The sequence below is a fragment of the Schistocerca gregaria genome, chromosome 2 (genome assembly GCF_023897955.1).
Source record: "Schistocerca gregaria isolate iqSchGreg1 chromosome 2, iqSchGreg1.2, whole genome shotgun sequence".
NCBI classification, from domain to species: Eukaryota; Metazoa; Arthropoda; class Insecta; order Orthoptera; family Acrididae; genus Schistocerca; species Schistocerca gregaria.
The window spans coordinates 374006673-374033727 of NC_064921.1; the positions used below are offsets into that span (position 1 = coordinate 374006673).

Sequence of the window (27055 nt, forward strand, 5' to 3'; positions counted from 1 at the left end):
TGGCACATTTAAAATTTCATCTTGAAACCAGCAAGTGCTTTAGTTGCCTAGTGGTAGGCACATCATAAGGGAAACAGTGTTGCCTTTGTTACTTGCCTCATCACGAGGTACATTAGCATAGAGAGCTGCACCAAACCAGTGTCTGGACTGGATTGGTGAACCCAACAATATTAGCAACAACTGTGAATCCATAATTAGTTAGTCATAATATTGTAGTGATTACTTTTAGAGAGCTAATCAAGGTGTCATTTGGTAGCTGTTTGTATGAGCTATATTCTTCGAGATGATATTTGGGCTAATGCAGGATGTTATCCTTTCGGAACATTTACAGTATGTTTTGTTACTGGTCTGATGCTATAAAGCAGTTTTTGATTTGATAAGTCTTATTGTTAGTAATGACTGTCAGCAGATTTAACAATCATTTGGAGTGAAGAAGTCTAGTAAGCATGGGCCCTAAAATGCATACCTTAAGAGCTATGAGCACACAAGTCTCTTTTCCTGCAGGCTCTTTGCTTTCCATATTGTGAAAGGTGATGGTATAAACCAAAACAATCACAAAATGTCCAGTAAACATGGGCTCTAAAAAGCATACCGTAAGAGCTGTGAGCATTTGTTTATCTTCGCTACTGTAAAACACATCTCTTTTCCTGAACAGGTCTTCACAGCTCTTAAGGTATGAATTTTAGAGCCTATGTTTGCTAGAAAATTTGTTCTTATTTTAGTCCATTCTATCTCATCCAAAAATAAGGAGATCAAAGAGCTTGCTGTGGAAGATATGTGTTTTGTAGCAAATCTTATCATATGTATTACACAATTTTAATATGAATTGTTCAGTTACTGTTACTATTTTTTGTGGCAGACAGTCCTATGAGTGCATTTATGCAAAATCATGCTAGTCTAGTGTGCATTGGGGCGTGTTTTGTGTTCTTCTTGTGTGTGAATTGGTTTTTCTTTGATTCCCATAATTGATGGCTTTAAATTTGTTTACATTTGTGTGAAACTAAAACTCAGAAAATGTGGAGAGGTTCTAGTGACAAGTGAATCTGTGAAGTGTGCACAGGTGGCATAATTACTAAGAGACCCTCCACAAAAAGCAGACATATGGGTTTAAGTACCAGGGTGGTAACAAAGTTAAAATTTAGACCAGAAAGAAGGCCAGCATCAGTCATAAGTCATATGTATTTTATATTGCATTGCAGATCTAGATTTCAACTGACAATGCAGCTACCATTAGTGTGTTCTAAGTAGTCATGTAGACTGAAAATAATTATAATGACACATTCCAGTCTAACTCAGGCATGTACAAGTTGGGTTAATTCTAGAACGTGGCAAGCTTAGATTTGAATGTGTCATTCAGTCACCATGACTACTTATAATGCACTGATAGCTGCAATTAAAACCTAGATCTGCAGTACAATAAAAAAAAGACAGATGACATTAAGACCAATGCTGATATTCTTTCTGCTCTGGATTACATCGTGGTCATGGGGCACAATCATTGTCATGGAGCCAAACATGATGAATTTTTAACTTGTTACAGATGCTCATTATAATGTATATTCTGCTAGAAAAAAAAAGAAAAAAGAACTTGAACCTCATATTGATTGATGACATTCTGATCATGTGTGCTATGATCAAAGATCACACCTTGTACTGCCTTGTTGGCAGCAGATGGCCAGTCAGAACAGGTCTAAGACCTAATTCTTGAATGGTATTTACATTTACCACATATATACATTTTTAGGACTGCTATGCCATGATACCTTATTGCATTTTGAGTAGCTTTTCAAGTATTATATCATTTTAAAAGTTTGATACAGTTAACCATCCATACAGTACTCTGCTCAGATTTGGCTCTTTTTTTCCCCATGTTCTGTGGATCATATTCAGAACAACTTGTCACTGAGCGGAATGTGTCAATAGGTTTACAAATAAGATAAATTATCTGTGTGAAAATGTGATTACATACTAGCCATTTAACTTTACTCACATCAATTCTCTCAAGATTGTACTGAGAATGAGCTGCAGTTTTTGATCATTTGCATCTCCTGATTTTTAAGACTGGGTCTCTTGATTTTGGGTTTTTGAAGGTAGTGTGTACTTTTATTCACAGATGCACGCCTCTGATTGATTATTTTGTAATGCTTTCTTCACTGAACTAAGTAATTACATGTAGAGCAAATGTTGGTAAGCACAAGTGTTTGAGAATATGATGTGATTTTCATTTCAAGCTCCAATCAGTATACACATCAAAGAACAAGGGCTTATATTAATAACGAGGCCATTCCAGTCAGGCATTGCCAAAAACAAAAAGTTGGCAGGGCTTGCTTACACAGATCCCATTACTGCAAAGCAACTCTGCTAATTCTAGTATAACAAAGCATTCATATTTGGGGGTCGAGTTAATTATAGGTACATTAAATGATACTACTAAGACATGCATTGTTGGCTACCAATGAATATTTTGTTCTTCTTTAAAAACTGTCCTTCATTAGTAGCTAAACTTTTAGTGCTTGCAGAAAAGCTATTGCAAATGTATGTTCTTAAGTATAGTGGTTATCTTTCTGGATTAAGAAGGGTGACTCTTTATGAAGATTTATCTTGTTTATAGCATTGATTCAGTGAAGTTAGCAATTGGTTTGAAGAGGGATATATTACTTAGAGCAAATTTAATTGAGCGATAAATTTATTGAGTAGCATTAGTTACAGTACTATGTTCTATGAAAAGGACCGTGTAATACACCACAATTAATTTAAACAGTGGAAAATCCAAGACAGAATAATGACAGTATTATGAAAAGGATAGTTGCTACTCACCATCTAGTGGATACACTGAATTGCAGGTAGGCACAACAAAAAATTGTCAGCCAAAACTTTCAGACAAGCAATCCTTCATCAGAATTAGACAACATACTCACACACACTCAGGCAAACACAACTCAAACACACAACCACAGTTTCTGGCTCTCAAGGCCAGACTGCATGCAGCAGTGCATGATGATGAAGCAAACTGGGGGTGAGGAGGAGGCTGAGGCAGGGAGGGAGAGGGATAGCAGGGTAGGGGTGGGGAACATCAAAGTGCTGCTTCTGGGAGCATACAGAGACAAGGTGGAGAAAGGGTAGGGGAACTGGGTGCAATCAGGAGGTTAGAGGGAGGGAGGGGGAGGCAGCAGAAAAGGAGAGAAGCAAAAAGACTGTGGGTGTGTTTGTGGAATAGAGGGCTGTGTAGTGATGGAATGGGAACAGGGAAGGGGATAGGTGGATGAAGGACAGTGACTAATGAAAGTTGAGGCTTGTGGAATAGAGGGCTGTGTAGTGATGGAATGGGAACAGGGAAGGGGATAGGTGGATGAAGGACAGTGACTAATGAAAGTTGAGGCCAGAAGGGTTTCGGGAATGTAGGATATATTGTAGGGAACGCTCCCAAATGCACGATTCAGAAAAGCTGGTGATAGTCAGAAGGATCCAGGTGGCACAGACTGTGAAACAGTTACTGAACAAAGAACATAGTGTTTGGCAGCGTACTGAGCAACTTGGTGGCCCAACTGTTTCTAGTACATTGTTTGTCAGTGCTCATTCATGCGGAGAGATAGCTTACTGGTTGTCATGCTGATGTATAATGCAACACAGTGGTTGTAGCTTAGGTTGTAGATCACTTGACTGGTTTCAGATAGCCCTGCCTTTGATGGGATCGGTGATGCTTGTGACCAGACTGGAGTTGGTGGTGATGGGAGGATGTATGGGGCAGGTGTTGCATCTAAGTCTATTATAGGGATACGAGGCAAGGGGTTGGGAACACGAGTTGCATAGGGATGAATGAGGATTTTGTGTAAGTTTGGTGGGTGGCAGAATACCACTGTGGAAGGGACGGGAAGGATAGTGAGTAGGATGTCCCTCACTTCAGGGCAGGAACAGTATGTGAGATTGGTTTCTGGCTTGGGATATTTCGAGAGAGACTGCTCGTCACTAGAGATGCGATGGCCACTGGTGGTTAGGCTGTTTGTAAGGGACTTCTTGGTATGGAATGTGTGGCACCTATCGAAGTGGAGGCCGTGATGGTGGTTTGTAGGTTTCATATGGATGGAGGTACTGATGAACCCATTTTTTCAGACTGTACCTAACTGCCCTACCCTCTCCTCACCTCATCCCTGTCTGCTCCCACAAGCAGCACTTTACTGTCTTCCCCCCTACCCCCTCCACTCTGCTATCCGTCCCCCTCCCTGCCCTAACTTCCTCCTTACTACCTCCACTACCCAGTTTGCTTCTGCCATGATGTGCTGCTGCTCGCAGTCTGGCCTTGGCAGCCAGAGGAGGAGGAGGAGGAGGAGGAGGAGGTGGTGGTGGTGGTGGTGGTGGTGGTGGTGTGTGGGAGGGGGAGGGGGGGTTGGCCTACTGTTGATGAATGCCTGTTTGGCTGAAAGTTTCGTTTGACAGTCGTTTTGTTGTGCCTAGATGCAAAATCTCTGCTTTATGGTGAGTAGCAACTATTCTTTTCCTAATATTATCATTATTCCGTCCTGAATTTTCCATAGTTTGATTTTTCCTGACAGCTTTTCTTTCAGCCCATAATCCAGTGCTGTTTTCTTTTGTCATAGTGTTTTAATGTCAATTTCAGGTGGTTTTCAACTTTTACTATCAGCTTACTTCCTCAGATGTCATATTGTTTCTCTGTACTTCATCCATCCCATCCAACTCGTGATTTTTCCCAGTCCCACATACTTTTCCTCCATTGTTGCTTGGCTCATGGAATCCCTCCAAATAGCCTTACCGTCAAATTACATGTCTCCAGCTACAACCCCTCCTTCCATAATGACCAGCATCTGTTCAGATTCCGCCAGCCCTTAACCACACCAACATAGTCCCGCAAAACCATGTCAGTCAGGCCCAAACCTCCTTGAAATACCTCCTCTTTATCCATAAAATTTCCTGCTATGCAATCCCAAATTCTTATATCCCATATCATACATTGAAACTCCTGCCTTCCAAGAACTAGAGCAGCATGCACAACCCGATCTCAAAAAACTCTCCATCCTGTTCACTTTCTACTCCCACCACTGACTACTGTTATCCACTACTGCTACAATGACCTTCAAACCTCCCCCACAGTCTCTCATAACTGCCTTGCAGATCTACTACATTTACCCCACTCTCTAAACCTTCTTTCCACCACCATACTGGATCCAGAACCAAAACTCAATCATGAACCTTTTCTCCAAAAGCCTTAGCCCCACATAAGTATCAGTCCCTTCCAAATTACTCACCTTTTACCCCACTCCCAAATCCAATATTGCAGTACTTGATAAAGACCTTCTCTCCTTTTCCTGTCCTTACAGTAGAAACATTTTCCTGCTACCAACCGTACCAATCAGACTCAACCAAAGACTAATGTTTAATGCTGCATGACTTAGCGGACTCCTCCATCTAGCTGTGATCCACCCCCACAGCCCCTAAATCACCCTCTGTTAACTTTCCAGAATTTCTTAACCTCGAACCTGGCATAATTCCACAAATCCCTCTGTATGCAAACTAACCTTACATCCAACCCCAGGAACCACAATCCACTACCTGACAACTGATCCTGACCTTATAATCCCACCTGCTGACAAAGGATCCACCACTGTTGTTTTGAATTGCCAGGATTATCTGGTAGAAGGGTTCCATCAGCTGTCAGATTCATCCACCTACAAACTGTGCACAGTGGCCCCATTCCAGAAATCCAGGAGACTCTCCAGAGTCTCCTCAAATCCTTAGGACAATTTCAGAACCTTTCCCTGGAGTCCATCTCTCTCTCCTTACTCCTACCACTTCCCTCATTCCTACTGTCTGCATGCTACCTAAGTTTCATAATCCCAACCACCCAAGATGCCCCAACGTGACCAGATACTGTGCCCCCACTGAGAGAGTCTCTGCTCTCAGAGACCAATGTCTCCACCACATTACCCATGACCTGCCCTCCTATATAAAGGATACCAACTATTTTCTCTCCCTGCTCGTCACTATTGATGCCACATCCCTGTACACTAACATCTATAATTCCAATGCCTGATGGATTCCAAACCAAAAACCTAGTTGTCATGATCAACTATATCATACCCACAACTACTTCTCTTTTGAAGTAATCACCTATAAACAAATCCAGGGTACAGCTATGAGCAACCGCGTCGTACCATCCTATGCCAGCCTATTAATGGGCCATCTGGAGGAATCCTTTCTGACCACCGAGAATCCCAAACACCTTATCTGATTCAAATTCATTGATGACATCTTCATGATCTGCATTGAGTCCCTCCTGAAATATACCAAATGTCTCACTGAGGCCCTCACCCTAATTAGCTCCCCAACTTTGTACAAAAACGGACCTCCTGTCCCTTTTCTCTCCAGCCACCCACAACTTTCCAAAGTCTCTCCATATGGCCACAGAGAAGCATTCCCCTCATAACTCAGTACCAACCAGGACTGGATCAACTGAATTATGTTCTCTGTCAGGGTTTCGACTACCTCTTGTGCCCTGAAATGAGGAATGTCTTACCCACTGTCCTTCCCATCCCTCCCATAGTGGTATTGTTGTTTACACAATATCCTCGTCCTACTCCACTCCTGCCCCGACCACTTGCTTCATGGCTCTGTAATAGATGTAGATCCAAGTCCTGTCACATACATCCTCTCATCACCACCTACTTCAGTCCGGTCACAAGCATCACCTAGCCCCCATCTGTACAAGCTAAACTGCAACAACTGCACCTGTAGAGCAACACCTCCAGCCTATTTCCCATGACCTACCCTCCCATTTAAAAGATACCAACCATTTCCTCCACCGACTCTGTTTTGTTTGACCTCAATTAATTTGTATTACATGCTTTTTCTCGTGGAAAATTTTAAGACAGCCCAGTGGGTCATCCTGGAATATAATACTATATGGCATTATGAATTAAAATTAGACAAATCATTCCACATTTATTTATTTTTGGTTTTTGCTTCACCTACCTGACAACATTTGCATATCAAACAAAGATTTGTTTGGACCTGTCATCAGTTCTGTTGTGTACTCCTTCCAGATAAATTTGCTATAAAGTTTTTACCCCAAGAAGTTACCCTTCATGTGTAGTAGTACCATGAAGAGAGGTGAAGCTGGCTCGACCTATAATGTCAACTAAAGACAGCTGTAGAGCAAGTACAGCTTGCCAAATCGTGTAGGCTCACCTGTGATTGCTGCAATTCTAGTTTGCTGGTTTTATTGACATCAGCTGGTTTAATTGTTGCCTGCAGAAAATATGTACATATAGTACATAGTATATCTGATTAGCGATTGATAAGAGCTTGTACTATGTATGCCATTTTTTTAATGTATGCTAGCTGTTTGGATGTTGTTTGAAATTTTGCGTATATATCTGTGTGGTCTTTCCTCTGTTGAAATTTTTCATCTGGGGAGAAATAATACATTGAAGCGAAAATTAAAAACTGCATATTTTTGTTTTCTTGTTGGTGTGAACAAATTTAGTATTTTTGTTGGTATTATTATAATATTGAAAGTATGTGTTCTTATGTATCCCATGGGTTCCAATAGTTTATCATAGTGAGGTTAAGAAGTTTTCAGGACAAAGTCTTAGCTAGCAGCTGTGGCTGAGCTGTTCTAGGCACTTCAGTCCAGAACCGCGCTGCTGCTACGGTCGCACGTTCGAATCCTGTCTTGGGCATGGATGTGTGTGATGTCCTTACGTTTAGTTAGGTTTAAGTAGTTCTACGTCTAGGGGACTGATGACCTCAAATGATAAGTACCATAGTGCTCAGAGCCATTTGACAAAGTCTTAATTTCACAGGTCTAAAAGCTGTTTGGATTTTATAAGATTAACCATATGTTACTGATAAATTTCAATTTGTGAAGAATTCATGTGACAGACCATCATTCACATTTCATTTTGGGCAGTAACTTTCTGGTATGCAATGCACAATGCTGTTACAATGCTTTTGTGAAGAAAATCATGACTGTGTGTCAAGTTCCATCTTTTTACATGTTAAATGATACATATGTAGTTATCTTTTTTTCTGTTTTGGTATTTTCCAGTTTGCCGCATTTTTGAAGAAAAAACAAGCTTCAAATGCTAAGAACAAGACGAAAAATTTGGAAAATGTGGGTGAAAAGGCAGAGAAAGAAAAGAAAGAGACTTCTGGAGAGCTTTCGGAGCAGTCAATAGCTGAAAGTTTTCCTATGGTAAATAAACTGCAGCCAGTATATAGATATTAAGGTTATGGATTTTGCGTATAAGAAGGGTTTTTAGTGTGTGATCCTCATTTCAGTTTGCCTATGTGGTGTTTTAGATTTCGATTTCTTAGGCTACACAAACTACTCTGTACGGCAGCAAAATTAATGCTTTGTAACTTCCCTCCATTTTAAAGGATGTAGCCTATAAGATCTGAGGGTTATTGTATGATCTAGAAAGTGAGATGTTGCAACATTAGCTTTCTCTGCAAATGTGTTAGTAAGCAGACTCTTAATTTTGAGTAGGCCTATATGATGTGGTTTTTATGAAAAGCAGCATAAGCAAATATTCTTTTTCTACAAGAAAAGAGGTATCAAATAGTAGAGAGAGAAATAATCACAGATTCAAACTTATTTATTTCTTGAAAGCCTGCAGCACATGCATGCCTTTCTTTCCACTCCTCCTCCTCCTCCCCCCCCCCCCCCCCCTCCACACACACACACACACACACACACACACACACACACACACACACACATATATACACAGAGGAAAGCAAAGGTGTAGGGAGAGGGTCATTTAATATTTTTGCTAATGTATCTCAAATATTTCTGTTGTTCACTAATGGAGAGAGATGAATATTACCTGGTGGAAGGCTAATCTTCTGCAATATAGACAGAAACCAGCTGACAGATACCACTGTTTGAGAACAACCCCTTTATCATAGAAATGTATTCAGGGAAGTGGTAGATTAATTTGTCCAAATGTAATCACAGTTAAAACAAAATTTGGTTCCATCATTTTACCTTGCTGTTAACTAATGGCATTTGTAGACTGTGAAATGTAAATATCACAACAAAAGATCCAGGATGGAATGTAATAGTATAATGAAAAGGATTGTTGCTACTCTCCATAAGCAGAGATGCAGAGTCGCAGATAGGCACAACAAAAAGACTGCCATAAAATGAGCTATTGGCTAAGAAGTCCTTTGTTGGAGACAGAACATACATGCACACTCTCACACAAACACAACTCACATAAACGTGACCACAATCTCAGACTGCTGAGGCCACACTTTGAATAGCAGTGCATGATGGGAGACACAACTGGGCAGTGAGAGTAAGGAGGAGGTTAGGGCAGGGAGGGGAGGGACAACAGAGTAGGGGTGGGAGATAATAAAGTGCTGCATGCGGGAGCATACAGGGACGAAGTGGAGAGAGGGTTGGGCAGCTAGGTGCAATCGGGGGTGTTAGCACAAAAGGGAAGATGTAAAAAGGTTTTGGGTGGGTTGGTAGAATAGAGGACTGTTTAGTGCTGGAATGGGAACAGGGAGGGGGTTACAGGATAAGGAAACAGACTAATGAAGGTTGAGTCCTGGAGGGTTATGGGAACGTAGGGTATATTGCAGGGGAGCTCCCACCTGTGCATTTCAGAAAAGTTGGTGTTGATGGAAAGTATGCAGATGGCACAGGTTGTGAAGCAGTTATTGAATTGAAGAAAATTGTGTTGAGAGGTGTGCTCAGCGAAGGACTGGTCTTGCTGTTTCTTGGCCACAGTTTGTCAGTGGCCATACATGTGGACAGACAGCTTGTTGGTTATCATGTTCATGTATAATGCAATACAGTGGTCACAGCTTAGATTGTAGATCGCATGACTGGTTTCACAAGTAGCCCCATGTATGTTGGGATATGTGATGCTTGTGACTGGACTGGAATGAGGCAGAATACCATTGTTGGAGGGATGGGAAGGATAGTGGGTAGAACATTCCTCATTGTAGGACACGGCGAGAGGTAGTCAAAACCTTGGTGGAAAATGTGGTTCAGTTGCTCCAGTCCTGGGTAGTACTTAGTCACAAGGGAAATACTCCTCTGTGGTAGGACAGTGGGACTTTGGGAGGTAGTGGGTGACTGGAGAGATAAGGGACTGGGGATCAGTTTCTGTACAAGGTTGGGAGGGTAATTCCTGTTTGTGAAAGCCTCAGTGGGACTCTGAGTGTATTTTGAGAGGGACAACTTATCTCTGCAGATGTGAAGGCCACAGGTACCTAGGTTGAATGGAAGGGACTTCATGGTATGGAATTGGTGGCAGCTGTCAAAGTGGAGGTACTGCTAGTGGTAAGCTGGTTTTATATAGACAGAGGTGCTGATGTAGCCATCTTTGAGGTGGAGGTCAACATTGAGGAAGGTGGCTTGTTGGGTTGAGTGGAACCAGGTGAAGTGAATGGGTAGGAGGCATTGAGTTTCTGGAAGAATGTTGACAGGTTATTCTCACACACGATTCAGATCACGAAGACGTCATCAGTGAATATGAATCAGGTGAGGGGTTTGGGATTCTGGGTGTTAAGGAAAGATTCCTCTAGATAGACCATGTATAGGTTAGTAAAGGATGGTGCCATGCGAGTGCCCATAGCTGAACCCTGGATGTTTTTTGTAGGTAATGCCTTCAAAAGAAAAGTAATTATGGGCGAGGATATAGTTGGTCAAGGCAAGTAGGAAGTAGGGTGTGGGTTTGGATTCCATCAGGCATTGCAAAAGGTAGCGTTCAATGTTGGTAAGTCCGTGGTCATTAGGGATGTTAGTGCAAAGGAAGGTGGCATCAATAGTGATGAGCAGGGCACAATGTGGTAAAGGAACAGGAATTGTGGAGAGTTGGCAGAGAATATGGTTGGTTTCTTTTATATACCAGTGTAGGTTGCCTGTAATAGGCTGAAGGCATTAATCTATGAGAGCAGAGATTCTGTCAGTGGGGGCACAGTAACTAGCCACAATGAGGAAGCCTGGGTGATTGGGTTTATGGACTTAGGACACATGGAGAAGGTAGGAGTGCCGGGTATGGTAGAAGTGAGGAGAGTGATGGTCTTGGGGGTGAGATTCTGGAATGGGCTTAAGGATTTGAGGGAAGACTGAAGAGCCTTCTGAATTTCTGGAGCAGGTTCACTGCGGCAGGGTGTTTAGGTGGCTGAATCTGACAGCTGACGGAATGCTTCCAGCAGTTAATCCTTGTGATTCAAAACAACAGTGGTGAAGCCTACCTATTGTCAAGGGCTCCATCACCACCTACTCCAGTCTGGTCACAAGTATCACCTATCACATCAAAGGCAGGGAAAACTGTGAAACCAGTCATGTGATCTACAAGGTAAGCGGCAACCACTGTGCTGCATTATAGATGGGCATGACAACCAACAAGCTGTCTGTCTGCGTGAATGGGCACTGGCACACTTTGGCCAAGAAACAGCCGGACCACCCCAGTGCTGAGCAAGCCGCTCAACACAACATTCTTTAATTCAGTGTCTGCTTCACAGCCCTATCAACACCAACTTTTCTGAATTACTCAGATGGGAACGCTCCCTGCAGTTGATCCTTCTTTCCCGTAACTCTCCTAGCCTCAACCTTTGTTAGTCTTTGCCCTTACCCTCTGGCCTCTTGCCTGTTCCCACTCCAGCACTACACAATCCTCCATTCTACTAATGCACCCACAGTCTTTTTGCCTCTATCCTTTTCGACTAACCCTCCATCACTCTCTGTCTAACCTTCCGACTGCACGTAACTGCTTGACCCTCTCTCCACTTCATCCCTGTATGCTCCCGCAGACTACACTTTACCATCCTATACCCCTATCCTGTTATTCCTCCCTCTCTCTGCCTCAGACTCCTCCTTACCCCTCCCCCCCCCCCCCTCCCCCACATGGTTGCATCTCCCATCATGCGCTGCTACTTGCAGTGTGGCCTCGGCAGCCTGAGACTGCAGTTATGTGTGTTAAATGTAAATAACACAATCGCTGCTACGATTTGTGTCAATGGCTGCTAAGAAGCGGGAGAGTTTAATCCTATAAAGAAGTGAACTGTGAATACCATGCACAAATTGTTAAGGTAAGCTTGGATTTCTTCATTCTTCTTTATTCTAAAAGTCCTATCCTAAATTCCAATCCTCAGTAGATATGCCATTCACTTTTACTGTGTGCAGTTCTCCTTTTATATGCACAGATGCTATTATACTACACTGTCTGACAAAATAAGTGAGGCACCTAAAAGTGGAATAGGAAATAAAATGAAACTTCAATGCTGAGTGGGTTATTTCAGTGATTATAGTATCTAGTCAATTTTACAAAGATGAGCCAGCTTGTCAGTATGATGCATCCTCTATGGCATTGATGCATGCACTGATTTGATTGGGAAGGATGTTATAAAGTCGTTATGTCATCTTCTGAAGCAAGATGGCCCACTAATGTTGTAACTGTTCATTGATTTCCTGTATACTGGGACTGGGTTGGAATTGACATCTAAGCTGGTCCCACACATGTTCAGTTAGGGACAGATTGTCGAAGCTTCATGGCCATGGGAGTGACATCACACGGATGCTTCATAGACACACATGCCTTGTGTGGGCGAGCACTGTGCTGTTAAAAATGACACCACAATACTGTTACACGAGGATGCTGGATGTCTGCGGTGCACCATTATACTGTCAGAAAACCCTCAATCACTACCACCTATGCCCTAAGTCATACCCGATGGCTCCCTACACCATGGTGCCAGGAGTAACACTGGCATCCCTCTCTAAAACATTGAAAAAATGGAATGTCTCCTCAGATCGCTGCCATATTTGCCAATGACGATCAGCTAAGGTTTTGCAGAATGATGATTCATCACTGAATGTAAAGCGTTGCTATTCATCAACACCCCATGCTTCCCAGTCAGGCCACCACTCCAAATGCAGCCATTTCTTTTGTAATGTTCATGGAAGTCTGCACAGGGCACTGTAGCTCCCAGATCTGGACATGATCAGACATAATGTTGCAGGGAGTTATTTGCTTATTCTTGAATGAAAGATGCAGCCAAAGTGGTTAGTGCCATGCATCCTTGCCACACATCCTGTAGGTGTATGAGGCAAGTTGTTATAAATCCTTTTAAATTCTGATAAACACTTGATCCATTTGAAAGGTTGGTGTGTGGTATAAGTACGTAGAAATCGATTTAATTCGTGGACAAAAAAAACTTTTGATTGGATTCCCGCAGGGATAGAAATGTGTATTCCTTCGTAGTCTCTCTACAGATTCTGTTGGTGTAATAGGCACCATTGTCTGTCAATATGATCTTCAGTTTTTCAATCTCTTGTTATGAAATCATTGACAAATTTCTTTAACATAGGATGCACAGATTCCTCAAAGGATACAATTTCAGATACTTCGAAAAAATATCATAGAATGCCAGAATATACTTAAATCTTCCATGAGTAGTAGGACAAGGTCCACACACATCACAAGATATCAATATCAAAGGTTGGTTTGGTATGATTGAATGTAATTCAATTTTTTGGCTTTAGTTGATGGGTTTAGTTTTCTGGAAAATATTACATTTCCCTAGAATGTCACTAGCCAAGCATTCAAAATTCGGATGGTGGCAATATTGGGCTAACTTGGCTTTGCATTTTAAAGATCCAAAGTGTCCCCACTTCAGATGTGTATACCACAGTAAAGATTCCAGATGTTCCTTTGGGACGCATACTTTCCATGGTTCATCTTGAGTTTTTCTTCAAAATAATATATTAGATTGTAAAGTATATAGACTACCAGAATAATTCGTGGCTGATTACATCTCGAATAGATTTACATTAAGGATCTTGTTCTTGCAACTGCGACATATTGTGACACAATTTTGGAATTTGTTTCTCACAATGGACAGATTCATTACTTTGAAATCTAAAGTCTGTTCCTCAAATTCTTCAATATCCTGTCTTCTAGGCAAGCAACATAGAGCATCTTCTAAAACATTGTCCTTCCCTTTTATATATTGCACTGAAATGTTATATTCCTGAAGTAACAAGGCCCATCTGGTTAACCTCGAGTGAAACATTCTTTCCATTAAAAATATAACACAAAGCTTTATGTTCACAAAATATGGTTAATCTTTTTCCATAGACAATATATCTAAACTTTTTAAGCGCCCATACCACAGCTTTAACTCTGTGGTACAGTATGCCCTTTCACATTTAGAGAGTGTTCTACTTGCGAATCCTATATCTTAATGGTATTCATATCTTGCGGATCATCCATTTGGAAAAGCGTAGCACCTAGGCCTGTTTCAGAAGCATCAGTGGCAATGCAAAAATTTTGTTCGAGTTTCGGATGATGTAACAACTGGGCGTCAACTAAAGTGTCTCGGATTTTGTGAAATTCTTGACTACACTCAGGGGTCCATTTCCACGTGATGTTCTTTTGCAATAACTGTAATAAACATTCTTGGCTGAATAATTGATTATGCAAAAATTGGCAGAAAAATGAGTCTAATCCCGTGAAAGATTTTAATTTCTTTATATTTTTAGGATAGGGACACTCATTTTCTTAGGATTTGTTATAATACCGACCGGTGTAATTATATGTCCTAGGAACGTCAGTTAAACTTCTGGTGAATCTAGATTTCATTAAATTTACTGTTACTTCATACTCGAAGAATTTTGCAGATACTTTATCAAACAGATCAAGATGCTTCTCCCGTGTTTGGTAGCGATCAGTTAAGTTGTCCACATACAAGGTAACTCTATTGAGCAAATCTCTCATTCAAGTACATTGTCTACCACAGACATAAATATACCTCCACTAATATTTAGTTCAAATGGCATAACAGTGAATTGGTAACTTCTGTCCATAAAAATAAGAGCAATATACTTTTGATATTCGATAGACATTTTCATTTGCCAGTATGAATTTCTCATATCAAGGGATGTCAGGGAGCGGGCACCACAGAATTTCTGAAATAACTCATCTAAATTCTCAGGTCTTGTCTGTATCGGTATCATTATCTTGTTTACCTCTCCGGCGGCTAGAACTAATCTTGATGTCACCATCTGCTTTGAGGACCACCAAAAGAAGGCTACAATATTCAGAATAATTCCCCACTCTAACATTTTGTTAATTTCTTTTTTGACTGCCTCTCTCTTTGACCAAGGAGCAGAATAGGAAGTGCGACAAAAAGATCCGTGTGGATACGTCATATTAAAAACCTTTGATTATTCCTGGACATTTGCTAAATATGGGCAGATACTTACTTAACAAGCAACACGAATCATCTTGTTGACTTGCAGATAGGTATTCAGATTCGTAGATTTTCTCCTGAAGTGTAAATTGACTTATTTCTTCTCCAGTATATTCAATATAGAAAATATCACCAACTAAATTACAGTCAATACCAATATAGCAAACCATTACCTTCATGCAATACTGATCCAGAACTATTTTGCCCTTTGTCATAGAGACTGACGAAACATCACTTTCGGAGCCCAAGGTACATGTTCCTTCTTTTAAATTGATGACTGCTCCAGCATTACACAAAAAAATCTAGACCCCAAACACATGGTTCGGACATACTTGGAACAGTCAAGAAGGTATGTTCTGTTGAAGCCTCCCACATTATAATGTTGACTCATGCCTGCTTTGGGACCTTTTGCGCTTTCGTGCTACATGCTCCAGATACAGTACATCCAGTAACAGGAAATGTAAGCATTTTTGCTTCTCAACTAATTTCTTTAAAACAATCTTGCGTCATTACGCTAATAGTTGCTCCAGTATCAATCAAAATTACACCATCAATACCGTTTATTACTGCTTGAACTACTGCCTGCAAAATTCGTCCATACTTATTCGAAATGTAAGGTTTTTCTTCAATCAGTTCCGCCCTTAGATCCAAATCATCATTATACCTCAGTACATTCACTTAAAAATGATGCCTGCCCTCCTCATCCTCTCCAGTCATCCTAGGAAGGCTTTCAGTGACCTGTTCTAGTTTAATCTTTCAGTAGATGTCATATTCAGTGGTTCATGTACTTCAACAATATTTACAGTATGGTCAGAATTTGGTAGTTGTTCCCTTCACGACTTTATTGCTCAGTTACCAAGTGGTATACATGGAAGAATCCTGGAGATACTAGAAGGTATCAGGTAGATTATATAATGGTAAGACAGAGATTTAGGAACCAGGTTTTAAATTGTAAGACATTTCCAGGGGCAGATGTGGACTCTGAGCACAATCTATTGGTTATGAACTGTAGATTAAAACTGAAGAAACTGCAAAAAGGTGGGAATTTAAGGGGAGATGACCTGGATAAAGTGACTAAACCAGAGGTTGTATAGAGTTTCAGGGAGAGCACAAGGGAACAATTGACAGGAATGGGGGAAAGAAATACAGTAGAAGAAGAACGGGTAGCTTTGAGGAATGAAATAGTGAAGGCAGCAGAGGATCAAATAGGTAAAAAGACGGGGGCTAGTAGAAACTCTTGGGTAACAGAAGAAATGTTGAATTTAATTGATGAAAGGAGAAAATATAAAAATGCAGTAAATGAAGCAGGCAAATAGGAATACAAACATCTCAAAAATGAGATCGACAGGAAGTGCAAAATGGCTAAGCAGGGGTGGCTAGAGGACAAATGTAAGGATGTAGACGCTTATCTCACTAGAGGTTAGATAGATACTGCCTACAGGAAAATTAAAGAGACCTTTGGAGATAAGAGACCACTTGTATGAACATCAAGAGCTCAGATGTAAACCCAGTTCTAAGCAAAGAAGAGAAAGCAGAAAGGTGGAAGGAGTATATAGAGGGTCTATACAGGGGTGATGTTCTTGAGGACAATATTATGGAATTGGAAGAGGATGTAGATGAAGATGAAATGGTAGATATGATACTGCGTGAAGAGTTTGACAGAGCACTGAAAGACCTGAGTCGAAACAAGGCCCCGGGAGTAGACAACATTCCATTAGAAATACTGATGGCCTTGGGAGAGCCAGTCCTGACAAAACTCTACCATCTGGTGAGCAAGATGTATGAGACAGGCGAAATACCCTCAGACCTCAAGAACAATATAATAATTCCAATCCCAAAGAAAGCAGGTGTTGACAGATGTGAAAATTACCGAACTATCAGTTTAATAAGTCACAGCTGCAAAATACTAACGCGAATTCTTTACAGACGAATGGAAGAACTAGTAGAAGCCAACCTCGGGGAAGATCAGTTTGGATTCCGTAGAAATATTGGAACACGTGAGGCAATACTGACCTTATGACTTCTCTTAGAGGAAAGATTAAGGAAAGGCAAACGTACGTTTCTACCATTTGTAGACTTAGATGAAGCTTTTGACAATGTTGCCTGGAATACTCTCTTTCAAATTCTAAAGGTGGCAGGGGTAAAATACAGAGAGTGAAAGGCTATTTACAATTTGTACAGAAACCAGATGGCAGTTATAAAAGTCGAGGGGCATGAAGGGATAGCAGTGGTTGGGAAGGGAGTGAGACAGGGTTGTAGCCTCTCCCCGATGTTATTCAATCTGTATATTGAGCAAGCAGTGAAGGAAACAAAAGAAAAATTCGGAGTAGGTATTAAAATCCATGGAGAAGAAATAAAAACTTTGAGGTTCGCCGATGACATCGTAATTCTATCAGAGACAGCAAAGTACTTGGAAGAGCAGTTGAACGGAATGGATAGTGTCTTGAAAGGAGGATATAAGATGAACATCAACAAAAGCAAAACGAGGATAATGGAATGTAGTCGAATAAAGTCGGGTGATGCTGAGGGAATTAGATTAGGAAATGAGACAATTAAAGTAGTAAAGGAGTTTTGCTATTTGGGAAGCAAAATAACTGATGATGGTCGAAGTAGAGAGGATATAAAATGTAGACTGGCAATGGCAAGGAAAGTGTTTCTGAAGAAGAGAAATTTGTTAACATTGAGTATAGATTTAAGTGTCAGGAACTAGTTTCCGAAAGTATTTGCATGGAGTGTAGCCATGTATGGAAGTGAAACATGGACGATAACTAGTTTGGAGAAGAACAGAATAGAAGCTTTCGAAATGTGATGCTACAGAAGAATGCTGAAGATTAGATGTGTAAATCACATAACTAATGAGGAAGTATTGAATAGGATTGGAGAGAAGAGAAGTTTGTGGCACAACTTGACCAGAAGAAGGGATCGGTTCGTAGGACATGTTTTGAGGCATCAAGGGATCATCAATTTAGTATTAGAGGGCAGCGTGGAGGGTAAAAATCGTAGAGGGAGACCAAGAGATGAATACACTAAACAGATTCAGAAAGATGTGGGTTGCAGTAAGTACTGGGAGATGAAGAAGATTGCACAGGATAGGGTAGCATAGAGAGCTGCATCAAACCAGTCTCAGGACTGATGACCACAACAACAACAACAACAAATACCAAGTGGTATTGGTCTTTGTGGTTGTTGAGTTACATTTGCATCTACCCATCGAACTTACAGGTGTCAAAGGGTCTTTCAAAGGTTGTATACTATCGGGATTGTCTTCTAGGTCTGTATCACATCTGCGTTAATTACCATACTGATTATTCGAATCACTCTGTCTGCGGTGCAATTTGGTATTCCTGTACTAATCTGATTCACCTGATTATTATTATTTCCATAGGTTTCTTTAATAGAATAAGTGTTTCATTTATATTGATTGTTATTATTGGCTTTACTATAGACATAAGATGTCGCTTGTCCTCCTTCGTATAGTATAGGTTTAGTATTTTTATTTCGGTTGTTGTTATTGTTAATACTATTATTATTATTACGTTGTGAGGTAGACATTTGATTATTATTCCATACTTGGGCATCTTCTCGTATCATATTGATCTAATCGACCACAGACAGGAACTGTTCCACATCATAGTCAGGTACATTTATAAGTTTCTCACGTATATGAATAGGTAATCTTTCTTTCAAAATACATATCACTTCTATATGGAAAATAGGATCACTCCAGTACCTCATTTTATTACTGTATTTATGGAAATACTGTCTTAATAAACCTCGTTTACTATTATAAAATTCTGCTTGATACACCTGCTTTCGTAGCCTATCTTGTTTGCTACTCGACCAGTATTTCGCTAAGAAAAGTTGTTCAAACTCTGCACATTTATTACAATTCTCACTCGCTTCTGCAGCCCACAGTGCTGCTTCACCTGTGATCTTGGACACAATAAATTTGAAGTCTGTCATGTTCAGACCAAATGTGAGGAAAAATACGCTTAAAATTGTTGGTGAAAATTTTTGGATGAATGTCATCTTTCAGTCGAAAAGGTAAGAAACTGTCTGCTTTTGAATATGCTTGTCTCAACCTTTAAAGATGACAAGTACCCCCTTTGGACAAACATGTCATTTTCATTTCCATAACAGTCACAAAATTTATCTGGTGTATCCCCACAACAGTTACATTTTACTTTACTACAGGATATATTATTCCTAGGCGTGTCTTCTGAATAGTTGTCTTTAGTCAGTACATTTCGTGAAGATTATTGCTCTAATTCTAACAATTTACTATTTGTTTCACTTTACCACTTAGGTAATTCTTCAATTACTTTATCTTTAATAGCTTGAAACTCAGTAGTAAATAACTTGATAAGTTCATCATTTGCCATCTGTTTTTCCTTAACTACCTAAGCTAGTTTCAAACTCGAGAGTGGTATTGACTTTCTCTTTGATTTCCTGATTTTTAACTTCTATCCACTTAGAAAAATCATCATCTAATTTTTTAGTTTGGTCCTTTAAATATTTATCTATGCCCTTGCAAGTGTGTATTTTGGATTCTGACATCTTTTTAGACAGATCCTCAATTTGCACTTTAGCCTTCAAGTAACTACTTTCACAGTTACAGATTTTACCTGACAAATCACTATGCTCCTTCGAAATAGTTTCACATTTATTCTCCATCTCATTAATTTTACCCATAAATTCAGTGTGTAAGTTAGTCATATCCATGGAAACTTTTATTTCTAATCCACTAAATTTAGTATTTAATCGTTCTTCCCACTCTACTTTTAAGGTATTGAATTTTTCATTTAATTGCCTATTATCATATTTATGTGACTCGAACTTATTATCAAATTTTTCATTGAGTAAACCCATTTGCATGTTGAAATTTTCAGTTTGGGAATCAAATTTAGTATCAAACTTATCATTTAAATGTCGAATATTGTCAGTTAACTGACATTACTCCCCATGAATTTTTATAATATCATCTTTAAGCTCTGTAACATTTGATGTAAGATTCACACTTTCCTGTGTAGCTTTGGTGTTTATAGACTCCTGTCCTCCCCCCATGAACCATGGACCTTGCCGTTGGTGGGGAGGCTTGTGTGCCTCAGCGATACAGATAGCCGTACCGTAGGTGCAACCACAACGGAGGGGTATCTGTTGAGAGGCCAGACAAACGTGTGGTTCCTGAAGAGAGGCAGCAGCCTTTTCAGTAGTTGCAGGGGCAACAGTCTGGATGATTGACTGATCTGGCCTTGTAACAATAACCAAAACGGCCTTGCTGTGCTGGTACTGCGAACGGCTGAAAGCAAGGGGAAACTACGGCCGTAATCTTTCCCGAGGGCATGCAGCTTTACTGTATGATTAAATAATGATGGCGTCCTCTTGGGTAAAATATTTCGGAGGTAAAATAGTCCCCCATTCGGATCTCCGGGCCGGGACTACTCAAGAGGATGTCGTTATCAGGAGAAAGAAAACTGGCGTTCTATGGATCAGTGTGTGGAATGTCAGATCTCTTAATCGGGCAGGTAGGTTAGAAAATTTAAAAAGGGAAATGGATAGGTTAAAGTTAGATATAGTGGGAATTAGTGAAGTTCGGTGGCAGGAGGAACAAGACTTTTGGTCAGGTGACTACAGGGTTATAAACACAAAATCAAATAGGGGTAATGCAGGAGTAGGTTTAATAATGAATAGGAAAATAAGAATGCGGGTAAGCTACTACAAACAGCATAGTGAATGCATTATTGTGGTCAAGATAGATACGAAGCCCACACCTACTACTGTAGTACAAGTTTATATGCCAACTAGCTCTGCAGATGACGAAGAAATTGAAGAAATGTATGACCAAATAAAAGAAATTATTCAGATAGTGAAGGGTGACGAAAACTTAATAGTTATGGGTGACTGGAATTCGGTAGTAGGAAAAGGGAGAGAAGGAAACGTAGTAGGTGAATATGGACTGGGGCAAAGAAATAAAGAGGAAGCCACCTGGTAGAATTTTGCACAGAGCACAACTTAATCATAGCTAACACTTGGTTCAAGAATCAAAGAAGAAGATTGTATACATGGAAGAAGCCTGGAGATACTGACAGGTTTCAGATAGATTATATAATGGTAAGACAGAGATTTAGGAACCAGGTCTTAAATTGTAAGACATTTCCAGGGGCAGATGTGGACTCTGACCACAATCTATTGGTTATGACCTGTACCTTAAAACTAAAGAAACTGCAAAAAAGTGGGAATTTAAGGAGATGGGACCTGGATAAACTAAAAGAACCAGAGGTTGTACAGAGTTTCAGGGAGAGCATAAGGGAGCAATTGACAGAAATGGGGGAAAGAAATACGGTAGAAGAAGAATGGGAAGCTTTGAGGAATGAAGTAGTGAAGGCAGCAGAGGATCAAGTAGGTAAAAAAATGAAGGCTAGTAGAAATCCTTGGGTAACAGAAGAAATATTGAATTTAATTGATGAAAGGAGAAAATATAAAAATGCAGTAACTGAAGCAGGCAAAAAGGAATACAGACGTCTCAAAAATGAGATCGACAGGAACTGCAAAATGGCTAAGCAGGGATGGCTAGAGGACAAATGTAAGGATGTAGAGGCTTATCTCACTAGGGGTTAGATAGATACTGCCTGCAGGAAAATTAAAGAGACCTTTGGAGATAAGAGAACCACTTGTATGAACATCAAGAGCTCAGATGTAAACCCAGTTCTAAGCAAAGAAGGGAAAAGGAGAAAGGTGGAAGGAATATATAGAGGGACTATACAAGGGCGATGTACTTCAGGATGATATTATGGAAATGGAAGAGGATGTAGATGAAGATGAAATGGGAGATACAATACTGCGTGAAGAGTTTGACAGAGCACTGAAAGACCTGAGTCGAAACAAGGCCCCGGGAGTAGACAACATTCCATTAGAAATACTGATGGCTTTGGGAGAGCCAGTCCTGACAAAACTCTACCATCTGATGAGCAAGATGTATGAGACAGGCGAAATACCCTCAGACCTCAAGAAGAATATAATAATTCCAATCCCAAAGAAAGCAGGTGTTGACAGATGTGAAAATTACCGAACTATCAGTTTAATAAGTCACAGCTGCAAAATACTAACGCGAATTCTTTACAGACGAATGGAAGAACTAGTAGAAGCCAACCTCGGGGAAGATCAGTTTGGATTCCGTAGAAATATTGGAACACATGAGGCAATACTGACCTTATGACTTCTCTTAGAGGAAAGATTAAGGAAAGGCAAACGTATGTTTCTACCATTTGTAGACTTAGATGAAGCTTTTGACAATGTTGATTGGAATACTCTCTTTCAAATTCTGAAGGTAGCAGGGGTAAAATACAGGGAGCGAAAGGCTATTTACAATTTGTACAGAAACCAGATGGCAGTTATAAGAGTCGAGGGACATGAAAGGGAAGCAGTGGTTGGGAAGGGAGTGAGACAGGGTTGTAGCCTCTCCCCGATGTTATTCAATCTGTATATTGAGCAAGCAGTGAAGGAAACAAAAGAAAAATTCGGAGTAGGTATTAAAATTCATGGAGAAGAAATAAAAACTTTGAGGTTCGCCGATGACATCGTAATTCTGTCAGAGACAGCAAAGGACTTGGAAGAGAAGTTGAACGGAATGGATAGTGTCTTGAAAGGAGGATATAAGATGAACATCAACAAAAGCAAAACGAGGATAATGGAATGTAGTTGAATAAAGTCGGGTGATTCTGAGGGAATTAGATTAGGAAATGAGACAATTAAAGTAGTAAAGGAGTTTTGCTATTTGGGGAGCAAAATAACTGATGATGGTCGAAGTAGAGAGGATATAAAATGTAGACTGGCAATGGCAAGGAAAGCGTTTCTGAAGAAGAGAAATTTGTTAACATTGAGTATAGATTTAAGTGTCAGGAACTAGTTTCCGAAAGTATTTGCATGGAGTGTAGCCATGTATGGAAGTGAAACATGGACGATAACTAGTTTGGAGAAGAACAGAATAGAAGCTTTCGAAATGTGATGCTACAGAAGAATGCTGAAGATTAGATGGGTAGATCACATAACTAATGAGGAAGTATTGAATAGGATTGGAGAGAAGAGAAGTTTGTGGCACAACTTGACCAGAAGAAGGGATCGGTTCGTAGGACATGTTTTGAGGCATCAAGGGATCATCAATTTAGTATTAGAGGGCAGCGTGGAGGGTAAAAATCGTAGAGGGAGACCAAGAGATGACTACACTAAGCAGATTCAGAAGGATGTAGGTTGCAGTAGGTACTGGGAGATGAAGAAGCTTGCAGAAGATAGAGTAGCATGGTGAGCTGCATCAAACCAGTCTCAAGACTGAAGACCACAACAACAACAACAACAACAACAACAACAACAACAACAACAACAGACTCCTGTATATTACTATTTCTACTTGTGCTCGGGTCTGCTTCTGCTATCACCTTCACATCAGTGATACTATTATCACTTAAATTATGTGATTGCTGTCCTACATTTATTACATTTGGCACTCTTTCACCAAGATTTTCCTGACTCAAATTATGCGACTGTTGGTCCATAATTGGTTCCCTAGTTACGTCCTCATAAGGATTATATCCACTTTCACTTCCCTCACCTGTCACTTCCAAACTCTGGGTTGCATTATCTCGCACTCTCTGTTTGGGTGCTTGTTTTTCCTAATATATTTATACACAGTTAAAATATCAATATCAGCTCAATATATACTTTCACCAGCCGTAGAACTGTTCTTTTACACTATGTTTATCCTACTCATACCTGCAAGTATCTCACATTAGCTATGTGTACTTATCCTTTCCAATAGGTTGAAGTTGTTCATGCCTTGGGCCTGAAGTTGTTAGTATATCCTTTTCAAGCCCCAACTTGTGGCACCAAATATACCGATGCTCTTCATTAGCCTTTTCTTCTTCTTCTTCTTCTTCTTCTTCTTCTTCTTCTTCCTCTTCCTCATCATGTTTATCCTGGCTTCTTGAGATCTCTTGTGAAGAAGCACGATACAACAAGTTCCATAGTGGTGTAGGACAATCAATGAAGCTACACAACAGTTAATAATTTAACTTTTGAAACTGTTGGTTTATTGGCATTTATGGAAAGAAATACACTCTCATACAGTCAGCAAGCTTCGTGTAAGATTTTGTGTATGTAATGGGCCTTACTATGCCACAAATCGTTCTAATGAATTAATTAAGCTATTTTACCGTGTTACTAGGCAACATAATCAACAAGGTGATACATATCTCAATTAAAGCTGGACCTCAATATTTTGAATAAACTTTCGGTTCATTTTTTTTGTTGTTGTCAAAATCAGCACTTGTCTCATAATTAATTTCCAACCTCGTGCATTAAGTCCAAACGCATTTGCAACTATTGTACACAATTTACTGGACAGCTCGATCACGCACTGGTGTGTAATGTATTTCAAATCGAGCATGCAGGTTTCAGTTTTCCCTAATGTGTTCCCTAATTGTGTCTATCTCACAAAAAGTTTAAATGAAACTGGATTTACTCTCCAATCACATCAAGATCATAAAATAAAATTCACCACATAGATCAGCGAATTGTACACGCGCGCTTTTGGCGTTCTGAGCAATAATTCATCTCAGAGTAAAAGCCAGATATAAATTCACACTTTTTCATGCATTCAAAATTCAAAACACCTTTCTATATTAAACAAATAAATTGTGGCATGTAATTACTATTCAAACATTTCCGATTCTGAATAAACTTCAAGAACTTGTATTTCATAATCAGTGAAATTTTATCGCCTTAGAGAAATTATTAGTTTTCTAAAATGGACTCAGATTACCGTTAACTCGTGTCTGGATGATGATGTCACGAATCGACACTTGCTTGGAATGAATGAAATACCTGTACTGAAAAATACTGTCCATTGTGTAATTTACTGACTTTTATAACAAATTTGGTGCTTGTTGCATCACTACAATGAGGTTTAGTGTGCACATTTGCCTTGTTGTTGTTGGCCATTTGCATGTGAAAATGTCACTGTACAGTTTGCATGAGTGTGTAGCACTTGTGATGGCCTACTATGCGAGCAGTAATAGCCCGACTGTGGCTCAAAGAAAGTTTGCAACGAGTTCAAGCTGAAGACAACCACTAAAAGTGTGCAAACAATCAGAAATTTGATTCACATGTTTGAGAGAGTGGGTAGTGTTCGTGATGACTGTGTTGGCAATATTGGTTGGCCAAAACGGGTGAAAGCACCTGAAAACATTGAGTCAAACAAACCTCAGGAAATGGATCAGATGAGATGCACAACAGGTGGGAATCAACCAGGAGACACTCTGACAAATTGTTATAGAAGACCTACATCTCTTCCCATACAAAATTCAAACCCATCAGCCATAAAGCTGCATGGCCATGGAACAGCAGTTGTGTTTCGCCAACACTATTGTCCACAGAATTGACGTACAGGACCCTGGTGTGAATATGGTTTGGTTTAGCGATGAAGTCCTCTTTCATTTGGCTGGGTTCATCAGTAAGCAAAATTGGTCTCTTCTGACTGTGCCATTGCTAGGATGTTCAGTCTCTCTCTCTCTTTCTCTCCCCCCCTCCCCCTCCCTCTCTCCCCCTCCCCCTCCCTCTCTCCCCCTCCCCCTCCCTCTCTCCCCCTCCCCCTCCCTCTCTCCCCCTCCCCCTCCCTCTCTCCCCCTCCCCCTCCCTCTCTCCCCCTCCCCCTCCCTCTCTCCCCCTCCACTCCCCCTCCCCCTCCCCCCTCCCCCTCCCTCTCCCCCTCCCTCCCTCACCCCTCACCCCCACCTCTTTCTTCCATGCTTTTCCTAATTCACCTCAAGAAATTGCCAGAATAATTCCCTCACAGCAGACCAAAACCAATACGTTTCTGCATTCTCTGTGCTGGACTTATGCTAAACTTTTAGTGTTGTCATTGTCAGTGTGATTTATCCAATTCTTTATTTTCCTCCCCAACTTACAGTGAAAAGATATGATTTTTAATAAACCTCTGTGGTTGTGATTTAATCTCATGCCTGCAATTTAAGTGGTGATTGAGATGTGTGAAACAACATGTGACATGTCAGTATTGCATTCTCTAAAATGTATACTGCACCTCACTCAAATTTAAGTTGAAAGAACCAACGAGCCATTGCAGATTTGACATGTGATCATGGAGCATGTATTCATTTATGTTGTCAGTCATGTTCATCCATTGCATGGAAATCACATCCGCATGAACCATAGAAAAAGTGCACTTACCATTCCTTGTTAAGCTAAACTGTAACTCTTTCTTTAACTGGACTCTACACTAGTGTTCCTGGGTCCATTAACAGTGGGCAGGAGACCACGTTTGCTGAGTCATGTGGTGCCCTTATGTAAGGGGAATGTATAACACAGATCTGTGATCATACAAAGCATCCTCTTGAAGCTTATAGTACACAGTCTAATGGGAGATGTGTTACTGGTGAATTTGTAGTGTGAAGTTTCTGTACAACAAGTGTACTGTGTCAGTTGGACATTTTTGTGCACTTGAGACAAGATAATAATCAGTACTGCCTTTGGATGTCTCCTGGCATATTCACCAAAGTCTTGAAATCCCTGGTTGACATTCATCTTCGGGTGATGTTCATTTCCTCCTGTTATCTGACCATGTGTTATGCCATCAAAATGTGTTTTCTCTATCACCTTACTTCCATAGAATTCAAATGTTGTGTGCTAAACATATGCATCACACAATTAGAAACATTTTTAAAGAACTGTTGAAGACAGAGTGAATGTCACATTTTTCCATGTTATACTGGCATAGTTCTGTTCACAAAGTTGTACCACGAGATCTTTCTCGTGTGTC

General features: G+C 40.3%; 1 protein-coding gene across 10 annotated transcripts in view; it reads left to right on the forward strand.

Moving 5' to 3' along the window:
- The window catches only part of LOC126319942 (A-kinase anchor protein 9-like), a 490541-nt gene that overhangs the window by 36985 nt on the left and 426501 nt on the right, over nucleotides 1-27055 (forward strand). For all 10 annotated transcript variants that reach the window (XM_049993656.1, XM_049993664.1, XM_049993682.1 and 7 more), the window contains one exon: nucleotides 8063-8209. In XM_049993656.1, the coding sequence (XP_049849613.1) occupies nucleotides 8063-8209 (147 nt within the window). The remainder of the gene's footprint in view (nucleotides 1-8062; nucleotides 8210-27055) is intronic.